Here is an 18,410-nt window from a genome sequence, read left to right as displayed (position 1 = left end):
TATCAATATATGTACAGAATAAAATGTGGGCTTTCATATAATTATTTGACCATCTTTATTTCTGAACTTTATAATTATCGGAACATTATCACATGGACCCAGCTACCAAAACCAACATGTAACTTTACTGTCTATGTTGGACTAACAACAGTGTATTTGAGTTCATCATTGTCATGGTGATGCAGGACATACACTTATTTTAGGGAATCAGGGAAGTATTGTGCTACCTCAGTTAAACAAAAAAACGAATGACTCGTATATTAGTGATTTAAGTAATTACAATTCAGTTCCAGTTACTAATAACCTGTTATTATTTATATACTTTACATGATCTCAATGTTTGGCTTTTTTTCCCTCCATCATTCCCCATTTAATCGCACTAAAGCATGCTCTGTGGTCAGGCCTAATATGTTGCATGTCAGTAAAGGATGCCCCCCTGGACGCACAGTTATTATGGTGATGGCTGCAGAGCAACAAACCCTCCCATAAAGTCCAAAATTAATGTAACTATAAATACGCACAACAGATCAAGTATCGAGAGGGCAGAGCTCCAAATCCACACCCTACATCCTGCACAGAGAGCGTGATCTCTCTCCTGATCCACACAAGGCCTCATTAAGGGGCTCAGATCTGTAAAACTGTGAACTCCTCCTGCTATTCCTCTCATGAAATGCCACATCTGTTAGACAACATTTTGAGATCACTGACTCCTGTGTGGAGGCTCCTAAAGAGCTATAACCAAAGAAACGAATAACAAAACACACAGAGAGCTTTGATCGCAGCGATGTTGGAGAGAAGTAGGAGAACTGGAGCGCTGATGTGATGTGCTGTAAAATATTGGGCTTCTGTTAACAGGCTTTAAGTGGCTGTTTTCCGCATTAAAGTAGCTTAGCGGTTCCAATTCTGGTCGCTAACACTGACCTCACTCAGTGCAACTTTTTTGATTCTTTCTCCCACCTCCCCTATATCTCTCTGATCAAATTATTTCCACCACAGTGGCCTAGCCTTGGTGTTCCACCGCATACGGGGACAGGAAGGGGATATAAACAAAAGATGTCCAAAACAGAAAACCTTGTTGCCATGGTGCACCAAAACAAACTCTCCCGTGTGAGACAGTTGTCTGGTTCATTGCCCGTGTGGCTATTCTTTAGTAGCAATGACACGACAAGGGTCACTTAACGACAGACAAGGATCAAGGGAAGGAAATGCAATTGCCAAGTAAACACAAGCAGAGGCAGGTCTGCAGGGCGCTGTGTCTCATGTCAGAGACCTCACAACTTCTTGTTAGAGCCCAGAGCAGATGGAAAGTCTCCTCCGTTCCTCCTGCACAACATATTTTCCTTCTCTGTCCCCTTCTTTGGTTTCCATTATAAGAGTGACATTTCTTTATCCCAGCGTGGTTCCACGTTTCAAGTAAATAGCTTGGTAAGCAGTTAATACAGAAGCTTCCAGCACTAAAGCTACCAGCTACAGACATTCTTTCCCCTTTAATAATTTCATTTTTAGAGTTTGGTCGCTATGCTTCAATGTTTAAGACCCACAGCTGTAGTCTATAGCCTGCCTATAAAGTTGGATACGCTAGACGAGATTTATGATCTTGAGAGCCATTTGGATGATGGCGGGAGAGTATTCTCAGACAAATCCCATTCACACTATCGAAAGAAAATGAGAGCTAATTGAAGCATATTCTGTATTCAATTATTTAAAAAGAGAATATCACTTCAAGCTTTTAAATCAGTTAAAGTTCAAAGAAATATGTGTGTAATGATGTTTGCTATGGTTTGCAAATGCTGACTGATTTTACAAGTGGCTGCATGGATATGGGAAAGCTTGGGCGTGCAAATATTTACCATATGCTGCAATTCTGAGAAAGTATTTTCCTATTCAAATAACTTGTTTTCTAATGAAATATTTTTTTTGTGAGGATCAGCTACATTCTTATTCTGAGAAAAATCCCACATTTCACTTCAAAGTTCCCAATTATAAGTTGTCAGAAGGTTTACATTATACTTCAACAGTGACTTTATGCAATATAGACTCATTGTAATGTACTGTAGTGTTCCTGGATTTACTAGGAAGAGTTCATCATATATGCTGGATATCATATGGGTGTGGAGCTCACCAGGTCACACATGCATGTATGCTCATTATGTGGACCATATCTCTAGGATCCTATCTATAGAAACCCTTAAGGTCTGTATTATGATCTTTACTTTAATGTTGTTCCCTGCTGTTTCGATCTCCCGCAGATGGATTTAAAGTGTGTAATAGGATGTGAAATCCAAGTCTTTGTCAGTTCCAGCCCGGGCAGCTATAGCTGCATAGTTTTACAGGGTGGATACTCTGGAGGACAGATTCAGAGCTTCATACAAAAGTAAATGTATTTTGACCTGACTTAAAGAATGAGGCAAATACAAGCCAGACGGGGACTATTTGGAGTGTGACTTAAAATCAAAGAGTGGGTACATCTGAGCTAAATCTATGTTAATTGTTTCTGGCAAGATTACTTACATTTAGTTTGCATTTCAGATACTGAGAGTGCTTTGAAGTATCTGCATTGATGTGAAATGTAATGCTTGAGGCACTGCATCCAACTTAATCTAATATGATTCACCTATAGGCGTATATGAAATGGCGATTATAAGCATGCAGGCTAATGGGTTTCATGTGAACAGGGTCAGTACGTTCAGCACATATCACAAAGCACATTCATAGATGTACTGTATATCTTCTTCCAGTAATACAGGCTATTTTGGCCTCTTTCATTTTCTCTTTTTTAACAAGGTGTCATCACCTACTTTTGTTCCTTCCTCCACTTTAACTGCATTTATGTGATAGCGGATACAGACTGGTAAGGTAGAAGGAAGACAGACCCCTGCTCCTCAGATAATTAGTAGTATGCACAGTAGTTCACCTCAAAATAACTATAAAAACAAGCTGTCTTCATAAGTAGAGCATTCCTTCTAGAGCACAACACATAAATGAGGGTGTATTTGTTGTGTAGTTGGCCGTGGTCCTGCGCTATTACCTTTTTAACCTGCACTTTGTCATGGCACTTTGCTGGATGGCTTTGCTCTAAAGCTGCACACATTTGTCTAACCTATGAAAACCGAGCCCTAGTTTCCATCCACCGCATTTAATGGAGATTGCAGGTTGTGCCATGATAGAGTGAGACCTGTTAACAGTTAGGAAAAAAAGGTCTCTTGTGTTTACAGTTTGTCCACTTTGTAACCATGGAAATAGGAAGAATGCGATGCCATGGCTAGATTATTTCATTTTAAACCTGCATGGCTCCAAAGTCAGGACACCTTCATTTAGTCTGACCCTGTATGAACTCTAGGACACAAAGAAGTAAAAGCTATTAATAATAATAATCAGACAATGTTTATAACTGTACTTATTTGGTAGTCTCTGAACCTGTAAAGAATGTGGAGTCCACAGTAAGTGGATCTCATTAAGTGTAATGGCTCCTAGGTAAAAATGTTTACCCCCACTGCACCATTTCCTTTATATACTTGGTAATGAGATTTTATTGTGCGCTGTGGGCTGGGGGCCCATTCTCTTTGACCAACTACAGTCACTGTGGTGCCAACTTAGAAGCTTCTGTAATGCAGCCTAGGATGAGCTTGATCCGAGGGTCATGAGAGAATGTTTTCTTTCAGAAAATATCTTTATTAAACTCATGATGAATGAAGGTATCAGCAGGGTTCTGTTTGTCTGCCAAGGTTGACTCCTAGAGTCAAGTGGGCAAAGCAGATACTAACAAAAAAAGTGTTTAATGGATAGTAGATCTCCGCCCCTACAAGTATTCAAATGTGTTTCACTAAACATTGGCAAGGCCAACGCAACAGATACACTTTTATTTTAATCTATGCAGCATTGTGCACCGGTTTTTGTCTAACACATCACACAAATCTGATGCCCAACAACTGCTAACACCTTACTGCAAACTAGCTTTTCTTCTGTTACATTAGAAGATGTGCTCAGTTGTAGTCAGCGCTCATTCCAGTCTGTCAGATGCTCATTACACAGGGAACACATTATCGTTCATCAGGACAACATTAGCCTCCAACCCTGTCTCAATTGACTTCAGCTGTAAAGTTTGATTAAATTAATACAAACCACAATTATTTTCAGATTTCAAAGAGGAAGAAAACCTAAACTTTAGCTAAACAAGATTCCAAACTCTGCTTGACTGAAATACTTGGAATACATTTAATAAATGTAAACCTGTTGTGTTGTCACATTAAAACAGTATATGACAGTCAATATATTGTGTTTTTCACCATTTACAGTCAAACGTTTTTTTCAGAAAAGATTCAATGTGGACTAGAGAATTAAGACCAACTGTATAACAAGATATAGTGTGTTTTGGGCAGAGAGCAAAATAGAAAGCACCACTCAATGTTATGGCTATATAGGATTATATAAATGACTTCAAAAGGTCTAAAAGTAATTTTCTCTTTTGCTTATCTCTTCTACTGTAGCATTATCAGTGTCCTCCCATCTATGACTCAATCACATTGGATTCACTTATTGCATGTTGGTGTTAAAGCCCTGTAGGTATTCCTTTTATGTCTCCACTTCTTAAGCTAAATAAACCATTCAAAAGCTCAAACGATAAGCTAAAAAAGCTGTGTTTCTTAGCTCATGTAAAGTTGAGATGTTGGAGGTATGGTTTCACAGGACAGTGCACTTAGCTTTCTAGATGTTGTATTCACCTCCATGACTCATACTGTAGTTGTTGTAAACTTGCAATCTAGGGAAACAAAAACATTCAAAGAAAATCCCACAAAAGCACCAAACAAAACACAGTCATATTTGATCTCAGTCACCTCTATTTATTGTAATTTTGTGTGCAAGCTTAGAATATATAAATCCGAATATTGAACACAATTGCTGTGTATTTAATCCACAGAAAGTTGTATACAGAAGTCTATTCTGCTGACAGCGTAGACCGCAGATGTAGCCTCTGTGAAAATACGAAACCGGTGTCCACATTAACCCAAAAGCCTTGGGTTTCACATAATAAACCCTTAAGCATCTGGACAAACAGTAGAGAGGTAGTGGAAGGGGGGATATAAAGAGCAGAGAGGCAGACAATATTTCCTTTCCCCCCCTTTCTTTCTTGATTTTCCTTTTTGCCTGTCTCTTTTCTCCCTCACGTTCCCCATGTCTTCATTCCCTTTTTATTTGTATGAACTGTCTTGATTTCAGTCTGTGTTTCAATGTCCCTACCATACATAGACCACTGCTCATGTCTTCCATCTCTGGTCTAAATCCTGCTGTTTTAGGAAACTGCTCTGGTATTTGATTCTCCGGCTCTGAGTCGTTTGATCTGTATTCCCTGTTAGCTCTTCCATGCAGCATGGAGTGCCAGTGGACAGAGAACAACACATGAATTAGTTCCAGTGCTATCCAGCTGAAATAAAACACACCCAGGAGATCATACAAACAGGAAAGTGTGTTTTCACTGGCTACTATTCTATTGTTTAAGTCTGTTCTGTTGTTTAAAGGGAAAACAGCCAGTCTCTCTCTGTCCAAAGGCTTACCTTTACTTAGCCCCATCCTAGAAATAGTCTGCCATATAACCTGTATGTAACTGTATGTAAAATCTCAACATGTTGATTTTTTTTCAGACATATTAAAAAATAGAGATAATATATCGCGCTTATAGTTGAGATTTCTAGGTGCTGCCAGGTCTCCCATTAACAGTCTTTATTCTAAGTTAAGGTCTACTGACTGTAGCTTCATACTTAGCCTACAGAGTGACATCAACCTATTCCCCTGACTTTGTTGAAAACAATACGCATATTTCACCAAATAACATAATATTCCTTTAACGTTACAAATGTGTTGTTGGATTTACTACCTTGGATTGACTGAATGCTATTGCTTTACCACACACCTTTCTGGAAAACACAGCTGGTGTGAACTTGAATTACAATGACATCCAGATTTTTTAGACATGAACACAAAAGCAGTGAACCACCTTAAATTGTATCATTGGTCTTGCCAATGTAGAACATAAACTGTCTGTTGTGTTTTTCCCTCGTGTGTGTGTTTGTGTGTTGTGTGTGAAACCATAATGAGTTGTGCATTAAACGGTTGGGTCTGCATTCATTTAAGAGCAGTGACGTCTTCCTCTGAGTGGAGCTCGGGGAGTTTTTGGGAGACCAGTGCAAGTGGAACTCCTTGCGCGGCTGGGCTGTAACCTGAAGCCAAAGAGAAGTAAGAGAGAGAGAGAAACTGAGAGAGAAATAAAGGGAGGGAGAGGGAGAAATGGAGGGAGGGGGAGGGAAGGACAGAAGGGCCAAGAGAAGGTGATGTCAGCTGAGTTCAGAAAGTAAACAGAGTTCCAGGCTGCAGCATGCTGTCTGCAGGACGGAGACTGCAGCTGGGGCAAACCCATGGGGGCACCAGCACTGCCCCCTGGACCGGCACCGTTATCTCTTGGAAGGAGGGCTGGTTCCTCCTCATCTTCCTCTCCATCTCCTTGCCCCAAGGGACAGCGTGGCCCTACGGTAAGAGACCGGCTTTACCTTCACTTCTCTTCTCCCTGCGTTTATATTTGGCACTGCCTCTCAGTTTGTGTTCTTTGTTCTCAAAAAGCCGGCATCAGCAACTCTCTCCATCCCTTCTTCCCTTCTATCCTTTAAGAGCACATCAGCTCTCAGTCAGGATTGTAAAAGAAGACCAACGGAGAGACAGTGATGTGAAATCCAGCTTTTTAAAGGGGCTGCAAAGAAAAACAGCACTAACAAGTTTGTGCAATCTTTGACTTTACAACTATTTTTCTTGTCCTGTTGTTGTTCATTGTCCCATTACCAGAAAAAAAAAAAGGGTCTCTGTCATTTCCATACTCGTTTCTACTCATTGCGGTTAATTGTTGTATGAAATGAAAGCAAGATTGCTTTTTTGTTCTGAAATAAAAGAAGCCACAGTTGGATGTAGCCACACATTCCTTGAGGTAAAGTGAGGCAGTTGCCGTTCTAATAGGGGTGTTGAATCTTGGCAATCGTTCTCTTTTGTACGGGAGCTTTGCTTTAACTCCTAAAGTGTGCTCTCCTTGAGATTCAGATTATCCCTGCCTGTTTACCCAGGCTGACCATTCCAACTGCAGCAGGAAGACATGAGTCACGTTTGAGTCAATCACGCTGGCTGTGGTAATGTGTATACCATACAGCGTCCCCAAGACTCCTAACCAAACCTCTGTCTTTGTCTAATTCCTTGTTGCACGCTTATAGGCAGTAAATTAAAACCTTCAATTTGTAATGTTGGTGAATGTGGCAAAGGGCTTGGCTGAACACATCGGTGTTAGGTTACAGTGACTAAGAAGGTTTTCTCTGGAAGATTTGCCCAATTATGTTGTTGTCAGCTGATTCACTTTCTAGCAAGGCTTGTTTCATAATCCTGCATTATCAGCTGATGACAGATGTTTCTTTGTTGAGTAATCTTAAATAGTTTCTTTTTCTTAAAGCAAAGCTAAGGTGTTTACATACAAATCCTGCCTTTTGAACATGTCTTTTCAGGTGTGCCCGTGTTTATGTGTACTGAGGCATTTTCCGCCACCCACCTGAATCCTCAGGTGTCCTGCTTTTTTCACACATTTCCCTAAAGTGTGTTTAGTTCATTGCATAGTTGTCAGGGCTACTGGGCAGGCTGCTGTAGGGAAAAATGACAAGGCTTAGCAAATATAAAAATGAGAGAAAATGAAAACTTGGCACAGAATATAGTTACAAGAAGAAAAACATAGCCTCGCACTGAGTATTTGGAAAAATAGTGTCTCATATCAGACTCTAGAGTTCATATCAAGTTGAAAAGTTAAATGCTGAAAACAAATGTGCACATATCAGACTCCTATTTGTCCTACATATTGGTGTGTGTGTTCACACCAATTTACCAAAGTGGGTAATGGTGAGAGGATGTTTCATTGGGTTTGTGGTTTCCGAGTGGAGGGAAGTTTATTTAAAGCAAATCTACAGGATGACCGGTGGGACCAGTGCTTAGGATCAGGCTACATTCGGATATGCAATGCCCACAAAGCTCCCCTGGGAGTTTCCCCTGTTCCATGATAGCAAAATCACTGCACATACATGCACTCGCAGCTGCTATAAAAACAACTATTTTTCCATGATACATCAGTGTATAATAAGCACCATGTTGTCAGAAGGAAACAATGTATTCAGTGGATGTATACTGTAAAATCTTCTCTTTACAAGGAACTTCTTCTGACATATCTTTTGTTATTTTCATCTTCTATTTCCGAATAAAATTAAAGCAATAGTTAGGCATTTTGGAAAAATGAAATGTGTTCTTTCTTGCCAAGACTGCGATGAGAAGATTAATACTACTCTCGTAAATTACTACTGTTAGTAAGATTAGTTTAGTTTAATTCATGTAAATTAAGCATATTTGATTAAATTCCAATTTACTGGAAACAGGGATACAGCGAACCTGACTCTCTCCAAATGTAAAAGAAACCCTCGCCTTGTAGCGCTTGAAGGTGAGGGTTTCATGAAAATGTTAATCAGGCGTTTAATTTTCAACAAAACTGAAATGTAAATATGGTATACATGTATGCTGGATTATTTCTTTGAGGTGCACAGTTCAGCTCCCTGAAATCTCCAAGAAATTGGGAAAAAGAAGGATGCACCTATGTCCAGGCAAGAAATAGTAACTATCATAAAATAGAAATGCAGAAATGTATCTTCCATGTATTGGTGTTTCTTCCCTTCAGTGTCACACTTCAAAGCCAGTCTATTTGTTTCACTGTTTCAAGTCTTTTTGCTACGTTAAGTATAGTTTATATTCTGCTGATGGCAAGTATAAAGCTTCTGATTACGAAATAGACACACCGTAAGAAAATAGTATCAATCTCTCCTCGTATTTACCAAGGAAGCTAATAAGCATACTTTCCAAAAGTGAAATAGCAGAATACGACATGTCCAACATAGGTGACACAGTCACAGCATTGTGCAGCGTTTAATAAGCATGTTGAACCGATTTTAAAGTGCCCTGCTCAAACCATTTCCACATTGTCCTCTTCAGCCTTGTTAAAGCTAAACATAGCTTAGCTGATAGTGGTGTGTAGCAAGACGAGACTCAGACTGATAAGATACATTTTCTGAGCAAGAAAAAGACAACCTAGAGACGATTACTAATTTAAACGGTAACTGACAGAAAGCAGTTTTTATATCAAGCTAAAGCTCAATTATAAGATATCTTAAACTCGGGAGGCAGCACTTGGCTGTGGATGTGAGCTGGGCCAAAGTCGATGCTGATGTAAAATTACAGCAAATACTGACCTTAGGTTTTATTTGTTGGCTGAGTACAGGGGAAGTTGCTTCCAGGAAATGATGGCACTATTTCCGAGCTGATGCAGGCTTTTGTGTCAGTTGTAAGGTCAAATTCAACACCTGCAGTATATTTTGAGTGTATCAAATAGTCAGTAATGCTGCTTTTCCAGGGGTTGTGCAACATTATGTGCGTCTGTGAGCTTTATATTTGAACATAAAATCTTTTATGGTAAAAACAAAACATCAGTAATGTGGACATTTTAGTTTGTTCTTGGCAGAAGTCAGGGTTTTCTTTGGCTCCTAACAGGTTACTGGGCCAGCAGGGCAGTAAAGTCAGACGCAGGGTCACAGGATTTGCGCACATTTCCGTGACCACATCCCCGCCCCCGGTAATAATGATGTCATCGCCTGGATCCACATCAAAGTTTAGCAGCTGAGACATGATGGCTTACAACCTGGGCCTGTAGAGCTTCTGATTGTGTGGGAGTGCTTTGTGACACACGGAGTTTTCCACTGGTCAACGGGGTGTCTGTTATGATTCTCGTGTTTCGGCTGTTTTCATTACGAAGGCTTTTTTACATGCATGTTTAAGAATACACAAGAGCCAACACAATACAATTCTTACATAACAGAAAAGTCAAACAACCCACACAAAAATGTGCAGACTCAGCTGCACGACTGAGGGAAAAACAAGGATTCAAGGCTTTTATTGTCATTTGTGCATAGCTACTGTTGTGATCTCACAAAACTAGCACGTTTACATATACCAAAACACATAGATATGCTATAAAGCCACAAGGCACAATAAGGAAGCAAACTTTGTAATCGGATGGATTTCTACAGCACCTCTCTGAAACTTGTCAACACTTCCAGTTTGTGATTAAATACACATTAGCCGGGGGCACACAGCACAACCACAGTCCTGGGTTAAATTACAGGCCTGGGGAACATAATGATAAATGGAGTGATGTTGATGCCATTATTTAACACGTTTTCAAATAATAAAGGCTTGATAGGCCTTAAGCCCAAACACTGAAGGCCAGCTCATGCATGTATTAATGGTTGCAGAAACACCTACTGGCTTGTCTGCTTGCCCCTGAACACATGCACTTCCACACCTGGTCAGACCTTTCTTCCTGTTAAAACCCACATTAAATTGTTACTGTCCAGTCTGTAGTTACCTGCAGGTGTTGACCTGGAAGCCTTCTCATTTGTGTTTTTACGAGGCAGTAAGCTTATCGCTGAAACGTATGAATACAAATTGTAGGGGAGCAAGCGAAAGCAGAGTTATGTAAAAACGATCTGCTGTGTTGAGAACAGTAAACACCTATTAAAGGTAGGGTAGGTAAGTTTGAGAAACCGGCTCGAGATACACTTTTTGTTATATTCCATGGAATGCTCTTAACATCCCGATAGCAATGAATATCTTAAGTGCTTTGACAAAAAATCCATAAAAAAATGTCATCTGTGGAAGTCGTAATACTGTAAAAAGCACGACCAATCATTTTAGCCGGCCCGGCTAAAATAACTGGATGGCCTACCTGCCTGTCAGCCTTCCATCTGTGCACAAACTTATCTCGTGCCCTCATTGGTCATGTGCGCGTTCGTGTGTGTTGGAGGAGGGGCTCTATAAGGAAGTGGCAGATTTTCTCCGGTTGTGTTTTTTCAAATTCTAGCGATCTCGAGCCGGTTTCTCAAACTTTCCTACCCTACCTTTAAGGAGAGGGGATAGCCTTCCGGAAAAATAGATGCGTTCCAGCCTGAATCAAGCACTAGAGGGGAAACACCTTGGAGTCATGCTTCAGAGAAAAACACAACAGCCTTATCAACAGAGCTGGAGGTCAGCAAACTGAATCTGTTACAGTGCATAATGACTGAAAACACTGCTGAATGTGTTTATTTATCTCAATAAGGAGTGTTTTATAAGGAGAACAACTTGAGAGAATCTGGAAACTAAATATTTCATAAATGTCACGTCACAGATCTAGTCCCATAAACATACATAAAAACATTAAGATCTACTGTATTGTCTATTCTCTAAGTATGCTGAGAAGGCAGATCCAACCACAGGATGTCACAGCTCTATCTAAGGACAAGACACACAGCACTGATGACTATAACAGGCCTTTCGAGTTTATGCCCTATAAATCAGCTTTCACAGTCCCAGGCCAGCACACAAACCAAAGCAGGAGAAGCTGTCCCATAAGGAGAGGCAAAGGTTTCAAACCTCTTAATCCCCATGTGACAGGCATCACACCTTGTAAACTCTGTAATCATCCCCTGTTCATTGCTTGTAAGGTAGCTTAAGACAAGAAAGAAAAATTGGCCAGGACAGGCAATAATGGCTTTAATCAATCTTCTCTTGTTTGACAATTCTCAGTTTCCGACTTACGTAATTTGGGTCACATTGCAACCATAACAAGTCGTAGTTGTTGAAAATGAAGCTGCTTCCGTCTGCATTTTGATGCATGTGAGTAAAAGCAGACCAGAGTTTGGATGGACTTCTAGACTCCAAGTCAGGCTACTGTACTCGAGCCATTAGCAGCCTGAATAAATATTTATTCCAAATCATCTGTTATTGCTTTTACTTTTGCACCAAATGTAAAGGAATCTCCATCCACTTGTCACTTCTTACAATTTTAGACTACGAGTTTGAGTCTAGGGTTGTGCAGTTAAGAAGAAGTGAATTTACCAGACAAGTTAAAGCATTGGCTATACTTTTTGGTTTTTCATTAATCATTTTACAGAAATATTGTGAGGAGGATACAATTGTGGTAAAAAATATTTTATTACATGCTGTGTCATTGCCATAATGCATGTTTATACATTTGATAGTTGTGGTTCTCTCAACTTTTTTAAAAGTACCGGTAATCTAAAAAAACTAAACAAAACAATGAGCTTCTTCTTTTGTGTACCAGTGAGGCAAACCGAGCTAAACAAATCAAGACAACACAAGAGCATCAGCTTTGAATTTAAGACAAAGTGAGGGTTGTAAGTTTACATTCATTTTAACCACAGGAAAACTGTCAGTTGGTATGACAACAAAGGCATTGCGTAATAGACTGGCCTCTTTGGGCGCCATGGATTAAAACATGTAAAAGTGACATTTAATCATGGTCCTGAAATCTATCGCACACCATGGCACATAGAAAACAGACTGGCTTGCTGAATATTAATGTTTTAAGGTTTACACACATATCCAGCTGAGCCCATGTTATCAAAACACTAAATTAAACGAGGAACTGACAGGAATCGTAAAACAGCTAAACGACTGCATCAGCTTCATAAAGCACTAACTCTGTTCTTAAAGAAACTCACATTAAAGGTTCAAGGTTCTTTATTGTCAAACTAACATAGCTACAGAGTAATTATGTCGTTGAAAATCTTGAGTCACAGGCTTCTCCAACAATGCAACATAATAATACAGATAGTAAAAGTAATACACAAAGAAAAATAGTTCTAAAATAAGTGAGAGAGAAAAAAGTGGAATAGTGCAGTACGAGTCTATATACAAGTTATTGGAATGATATATATTAGATAGTAGATATATATTACTAAGTAGCAGATGAATGTTATGAAATTGTTTCTCACTGCCCGCGGGAAGAAACTGTCTCCGAATCTTTTAAAGTTGAACTTGTGGCATTGCACACTCACTTTTGGTTTGATTGATGTCAGTGCAGTTGTCATACCTCAGTGTCTGCTTGGAGAAATAGCTGAGGAGAAGGCCAGATTGTAGCTGGACAGACGTACAATTTATGATATCATTAATGTGGACGGGCAACAGGGACGACTCACAGCTCTCCAAGACATCTGCGCTTCTCCTCTCCAGTTTACCGTCTGCAAACAACCACTAATGAGTGTTTGCAGGGCCGGTAGGAGGGTACGTACAAGGCTGCACCAAGGTGGTGCCAAGTTTAAAGTGCAGCTTCTGTTAGTTCTCTATCCCCATCTGCCACAAGACATGTTCAAATATTTCAACTTTTAAGTCCACTGTTACATAATTATAACCACTTGCATTACTGGTTTACAGTCCAATTAAACATCGTATGTATTGGAAAAGGGAGGAATAACTTGGTCATTGTTGACTGTTCTTCATGACAGTGACTTTACCATTGAGGCATGTTGACTGATATAATGTTTTATGAAATCACTCAGTGGCCGTTAACTACTTTGAGTCTTGCGATTCCCCAATACATGGCAGTGGAAACAACCAGAGAACCAGTCGAGAAAACAACTCACTCAAACACTGAAATCCCCAGAATCCTACCACTCCTGATCGTAACCCATGTCATTATATTTGTCAAAGTGTCTCCATGATGTACACCGCTGCCTCTCTATGTCTGTACAACTATGAATAGATGCTAATGTAAAGGTATGCTTCCTGGTTGCATGTTTGAGTTATCCTGCTGATTTTACTGATGCTGACATATTGTCTTCTTTAGATTACAGGTATTTGTACAACCACTGCCCGGGCCCAGAGTGGAACGTCATGTGCAGAGGCTGCTGCGAGTACGATGTGATCCGCTGTAAATGCCCCATACAGGGAACCCCGGTGGGCTACGCAGTGCCGTGCTGTCGCAACGCCATCAATGAGTGTGACCCCTGCATAATTCATCCAGGTAGAACCCCTGCCAATATTCCTATTTGTTTTAATTGTATGAGAAGTTACAAACTTCATAAACTTGAACAGTATAAAAAGTTGGCATTCTCTTCATATAGTCCACATCTGCTGATTGTAATCCGCCCATCAATCTCCATCTTTGAAAATCTGCAGTGAAGTTCGTGCAAGACTAAAGGATGTCTATCAACTGCACAGCTGTTTACACTGAAGCATTAGAAACTATATAAGAGAAAAGCTAAAAAATATTTAACTGATCTAATTTATTTTCAGGCTTACTTTATATTGGCTTATTCACTTTCTGGAAGAATTCAGAGCCAGGAATGAATGGTCATGCTTTGGACTTATTGGTTATGCAACAAATACATCTGTGAATATACCTGAGAAAATGATTGGGTATGTGTGCACAAATGAGCAGTTGCTCACCCTAATTTTCCCTAAATGTTATCTGCCTGTAGAAGTATGTATGGTTTTCTTCACATTTGACTGTTGAACACAAAAAATGTGTCAAGCCCTGTGCACATCACTAGCGCATATTTGGTTAAAATGCATATCTGCAATCAGGTCAGTTTTGCTTCCCCCCCATGGACTGAGTAGTCTCTTAAGTGAAATTACATCCTCCCAGTTTTCTTCACATTTTTATTTTATGAAGCTCTTATACGCTTGTGTATTCTGTTGCAGTAAAATATGGGCTTAATGAGTTTAGCAGAGCTGTTTTAGAGGAAACATGGCAGGGGTATGATGAACATGTTCTCAATTGTAACAAATATTACCAGCCAATTTAAAAGACGTAAATTGTTTGTCTCCTTCGTCTCCTTGTCCATCCACCTGTCTTTTTAAAAACTCCCCTATAACTTGGTTTCTCTTCCTTTCAGGTTGCAGTATATTTGAGAACTGCAAGCGTTGTAACAATGGGACATGGGGCCCCAGGGATGACTTCTTCATTACTGGGAAATACTGCGCTGAGTGTCGGCCTGGCTGGTCCGGTGGAGATTGCATGAGTACGTACCTTCATTCTCCCAAATAGCGAATCCTACATGAGTCTAGTCTACGTTTTTCTTTCGATCAGGGAAAAGTGTTCTTTCCTTCCCTGGTGATTTATTCTCATCTGGGACAACTATGCCAGCTTGGAAGGCTGCCATATGCCCTGGGGGTTTTCCGTTAGGAGCTGAATGACAAGTCAGAGTCAACAATTGAGACGCTCATAAAACTCTTTAATATGTAACATTTGGACAGTGACTATAGCTTTCTTAGTGCGCAAATAAACTGCCATGGGGCACAACAAACATACGGTTAATTAAAAGGAGAACCTGGAAACACTGCTGAATGCCTTGTTGCCCCTGTGTGTATTGTGTTTATGTTTATTTGTGTTGTTTAGCAAAACATAGGGCTTTCAGTAGCTTTGCAAACTCAATGTAATTGGGTTTGGTTTGAATGGTAACCAAAGCAGCTGAATCTAAACCCGCAACATAACAATCAAGCTGTAATGAACCAGCACTGAATTTGAAAGAGTACCAACTTTCCAAAATATAATATTTTCCGATGTGTTTTTCAGAGTGTGGGGGAGTAATCCGTAAGAGGCAGGGCCACTTGGTGCTTGAGAGCTACCCCAACAATGCCCGGTGTGAGTGGACCATCCAGGTGGACCGACCCTTTACTATAGAGCTCAGGTGAGGCTGTAAAACGTCTGCTTGTATAGTTATTTACTGCTCCTCCTCAACCTGCATGTGTAATCAGAAACATTTTTGGAGGCACCATCAGAAAGGTTAAATCTGGAAGGTTAGTGATAATATTCATTGATGTTTTTGATTGTTGTGCTTTTATTTAGGTCTTAATGTGTGCATATGTTTAAATGTGTCTTTTGATTGTGTATAGGTATATACATATTTGCCTACATATTTTTATATATATTTGTTTTTGTATTCGGGATTGTGGGAAACGGTTTTTCGATCTCTCTGTCTGTACACATAAACTGAAAGATTGACAATAAAGTTGACTTTGACTTTGATAATAGTTAATTTTGCCTATCACAAAGCATGGTGGGTTAAAAACACAGTTTATATTGTTTCTCTTTTCCATCAGCTACAATTTCAAAGAAGACATTGGCTGTTTTTCAAATAGTTAACTAACTAGCTAACTAACTAACTACTACCTCTTAAATATTTAATTTTACTTTGTGACAAACTGCAGCTGCCAGTTATAACATTGTGCCTTGAACTTTGACCCTCTTGCTCGTATTTCTGTAGCAGTCAGGAGCGTGACATTTCAATAAGCTGTCGACAGGCTGTTATCTGTCTGTGCTCTCTAGTTGTGACCTATCTTGCGCTGCTCAGAGGATTGTGGGTCATAATAACCGTAGAAGCATGCTGGCTAGCATTCTGCAACATTGTACATACTATTTATTGGCACCCACAATTTTTTTCTCTCAAAGTTAGATAGAAGATAGGTTGTTTATGGAACACACAACTGCCATGCTAACGCTGCTATTCTTTATGCTAACTTTAACATGCTGACAATGCTTAGCCATTCTTAGCTGGCATAACGTTTAAAATGTGAACAATCAAAGTGTTAGCATGCTAACATTATCACAAAATATTGGGTACCACTTTACAATAAGACTACCCTTATAAAGGATTCATAAAGGGTTTATAATTAGGTTATTAATTAGGTTGTAAACACTTTATTAATCATTAAGAACCATTTATAAACCAGTTATAACGTAGTTTTCATATTATCAACACAGGCTCACTATTTGGCAAGATGACTAAGCCTTATATTGGCTACCTAGCTTACTTGTCTTCTTCATCAGCCAACATCCTTGTTGTTCACTGAGTTGATTCCCCCCCTTCCATCTTGATGTTTCTTGGTATCTCTTTGGGGCCATTTATTTATGAGTTACTAACATTTATAACTGCCAAAAGGGAGCCTTGTAAAAGGTTAAACAAATCACCATTTATTAATGAGTTACAACCGTTTATAATTTGTTTAAGTTATATTAAGCCTTAATGTTATGCATAAATTAGGGCGTGGTCACATTGAGTGACAGGTCTGTCCAGTGACTGCTGCTGTTAGCTTTCTGCTCTGCTAGCAGCTCCGTGATGCTACAGGGGCTCTGCCTGCTCAGATCGTCCGGGGAACATAACTTGAACTCGGCCGTGTTTGTTGTGCTGGTGCCTTGTGGACTATTCTTCATGCTTATATCGGACTATTGTGACTCGCTCTGCGGTTAAAACAGACTGTGCATGAATGCGGTTTTGCGGTAAGTGAAATTCGAGTACTTTATTTATGTGTTGCTTATGTTTTTAGTCAGCTAACGTTAATGAATGTTAAGGCTTGGGTTAGCATGTAGTAAGCGAGTGGTAGCTATATATGTGACTTAAAAACAACGCGCCCTTTCAGTTATAAATGTTAGTGACTCTTCAATAGATGGTGATGTGTTTCACACTATACAATAAGGCTCCCTTTTACCAATTATAAATGGTTGTAACTCATTAATAAATGGGAATGTGTTTTACACTTTACAATAAGGCTCCCTTTTGGCAGTTATAAATGTTAGTAACTCATTCATAAATGGTCATAAGAGATGCCAAGACACATCAAGATGGGTGTGGGGAGAATCAACCCAGTGAACAACAGATACCAAGGATGCTGGCTGATGAAGAAGACGAGGTAAGCTAGATAGCCAATATAAGGCTTAGCAGTACAGATAGATGTGGGCTCACTATTTGGCAAGCAACCGGTCACAGTTGCCCTGTTTATCTCATGTCTTAGAGAGAATTGGGAGGGATGAAACCCTCTTTAATGGTTACACATGCAGAGCACACAGCACACACAGTGAAATGTGTTCTCTGCATTTAACCCATCCAGGAGTCTAGTACTAGGAGCAGTGCTTATTAATGATTTATAAAGTGTTCACAACCTAATTAATAAATGAATTACAAACTATTCGTAAACCCTTTATAAGGGTAGTCTTATTGTAAAGTGGTACCGATAATATACAAGGCATTTGCTTACCTGCCATTGGCTCCCTATTTCTCGTTGCATTGTCCTCCCCTTTTAGTCTCTGCGTGTTGCCATTTTGCGAGGGCACTGTCGCTGCATCCTGTGCAAAGGAGTACACAAGTACATTTGGATTTTCCTAAAAAAATACAATCAAGCCAAAGCACTTTTCCCTAAAGGCAGTTTCAACTGAATCTGAAATCAAGACCCCTTTGTGTCAGGTGATGTCATTCACATACTCTGCAACTGGATATAAGCTGAGACCCATTTACGACAGTAAAGTGGTCTGTAGCAGAATGATATGTGCGGCCAGACCTTTCTCTTGTGCTGACATGGCGATGTGGACACATGTGTTGGTGACATGCAAACTTAACCAGACATAACTTTTACTAATTTAAATTGAGGAACAAAAATGTCATGACAATCCAATTTTCTCAGAGGTTTTCAGTTCAATCCGAGTGGTGGTTTGTGGTGGTCTGTGGTTCAAGATTACA

General features: G+C 39.7%; 1 protein-coding gene across 2 annotated transcripts in view; it reads left to right on the top strand.

The window, feature by feature from the left end:
* The window catches only part of pamr1 (peptidase domain containing associated with muscle regeneration 1), a 70,160-nt gene that overhangs the window by 40,260 nt on the left and 11,490 nt on the right, over nt 1-18,410 (top strand). Inside the window, exons 1-4 of one of the 2 annotated variants that reach the window (XM_034141269.1) lie at nt 6,355-6,524; nt 13,742-13,918; nt 14,793-14,918; nt 15,473-15,587. In XM_034141269.1, the coding sequence (XP_033997160.1) occupies nt 6,371-6,524; nt 13,742-13,918; nt 14,793-14,918; nt 15,473-15,587 (572 nt within the window). In that variant the 5' untranslated portion in view covers nt 6,355-6,370. Of the gene's footprint in view, nt 1-6,354; nt 6,525-13,741; nt 13,919-14,792; nt 14,919-15,472; nt 15,588-18,410 lie in introns of those variants that run through there. The other variant, XM_034141270.1, reaches the window with a different exon arrangement.

Source organism: Trematomus bernacchii, unplaced genomic scaffold (genome assembly GCF_902827165.1).
Source record: "Trematomus bernacchii unplaced genomic scaffold, fTreBer1.1, whole genome shotgun sequence".
Taxonomy (NCBI): domain Eukaryota; kingdom Metazoa; phylum Chordata; class Actinopteri; order Perciformes; family Nototheniidae; genus Trematomus; species Trematomus bernacchii.
The sequence above is the reverse complement of the archived record's forward strand: the minus strand, read 5'-3'. Positions and strand labels throughout refer to the sequence as shown.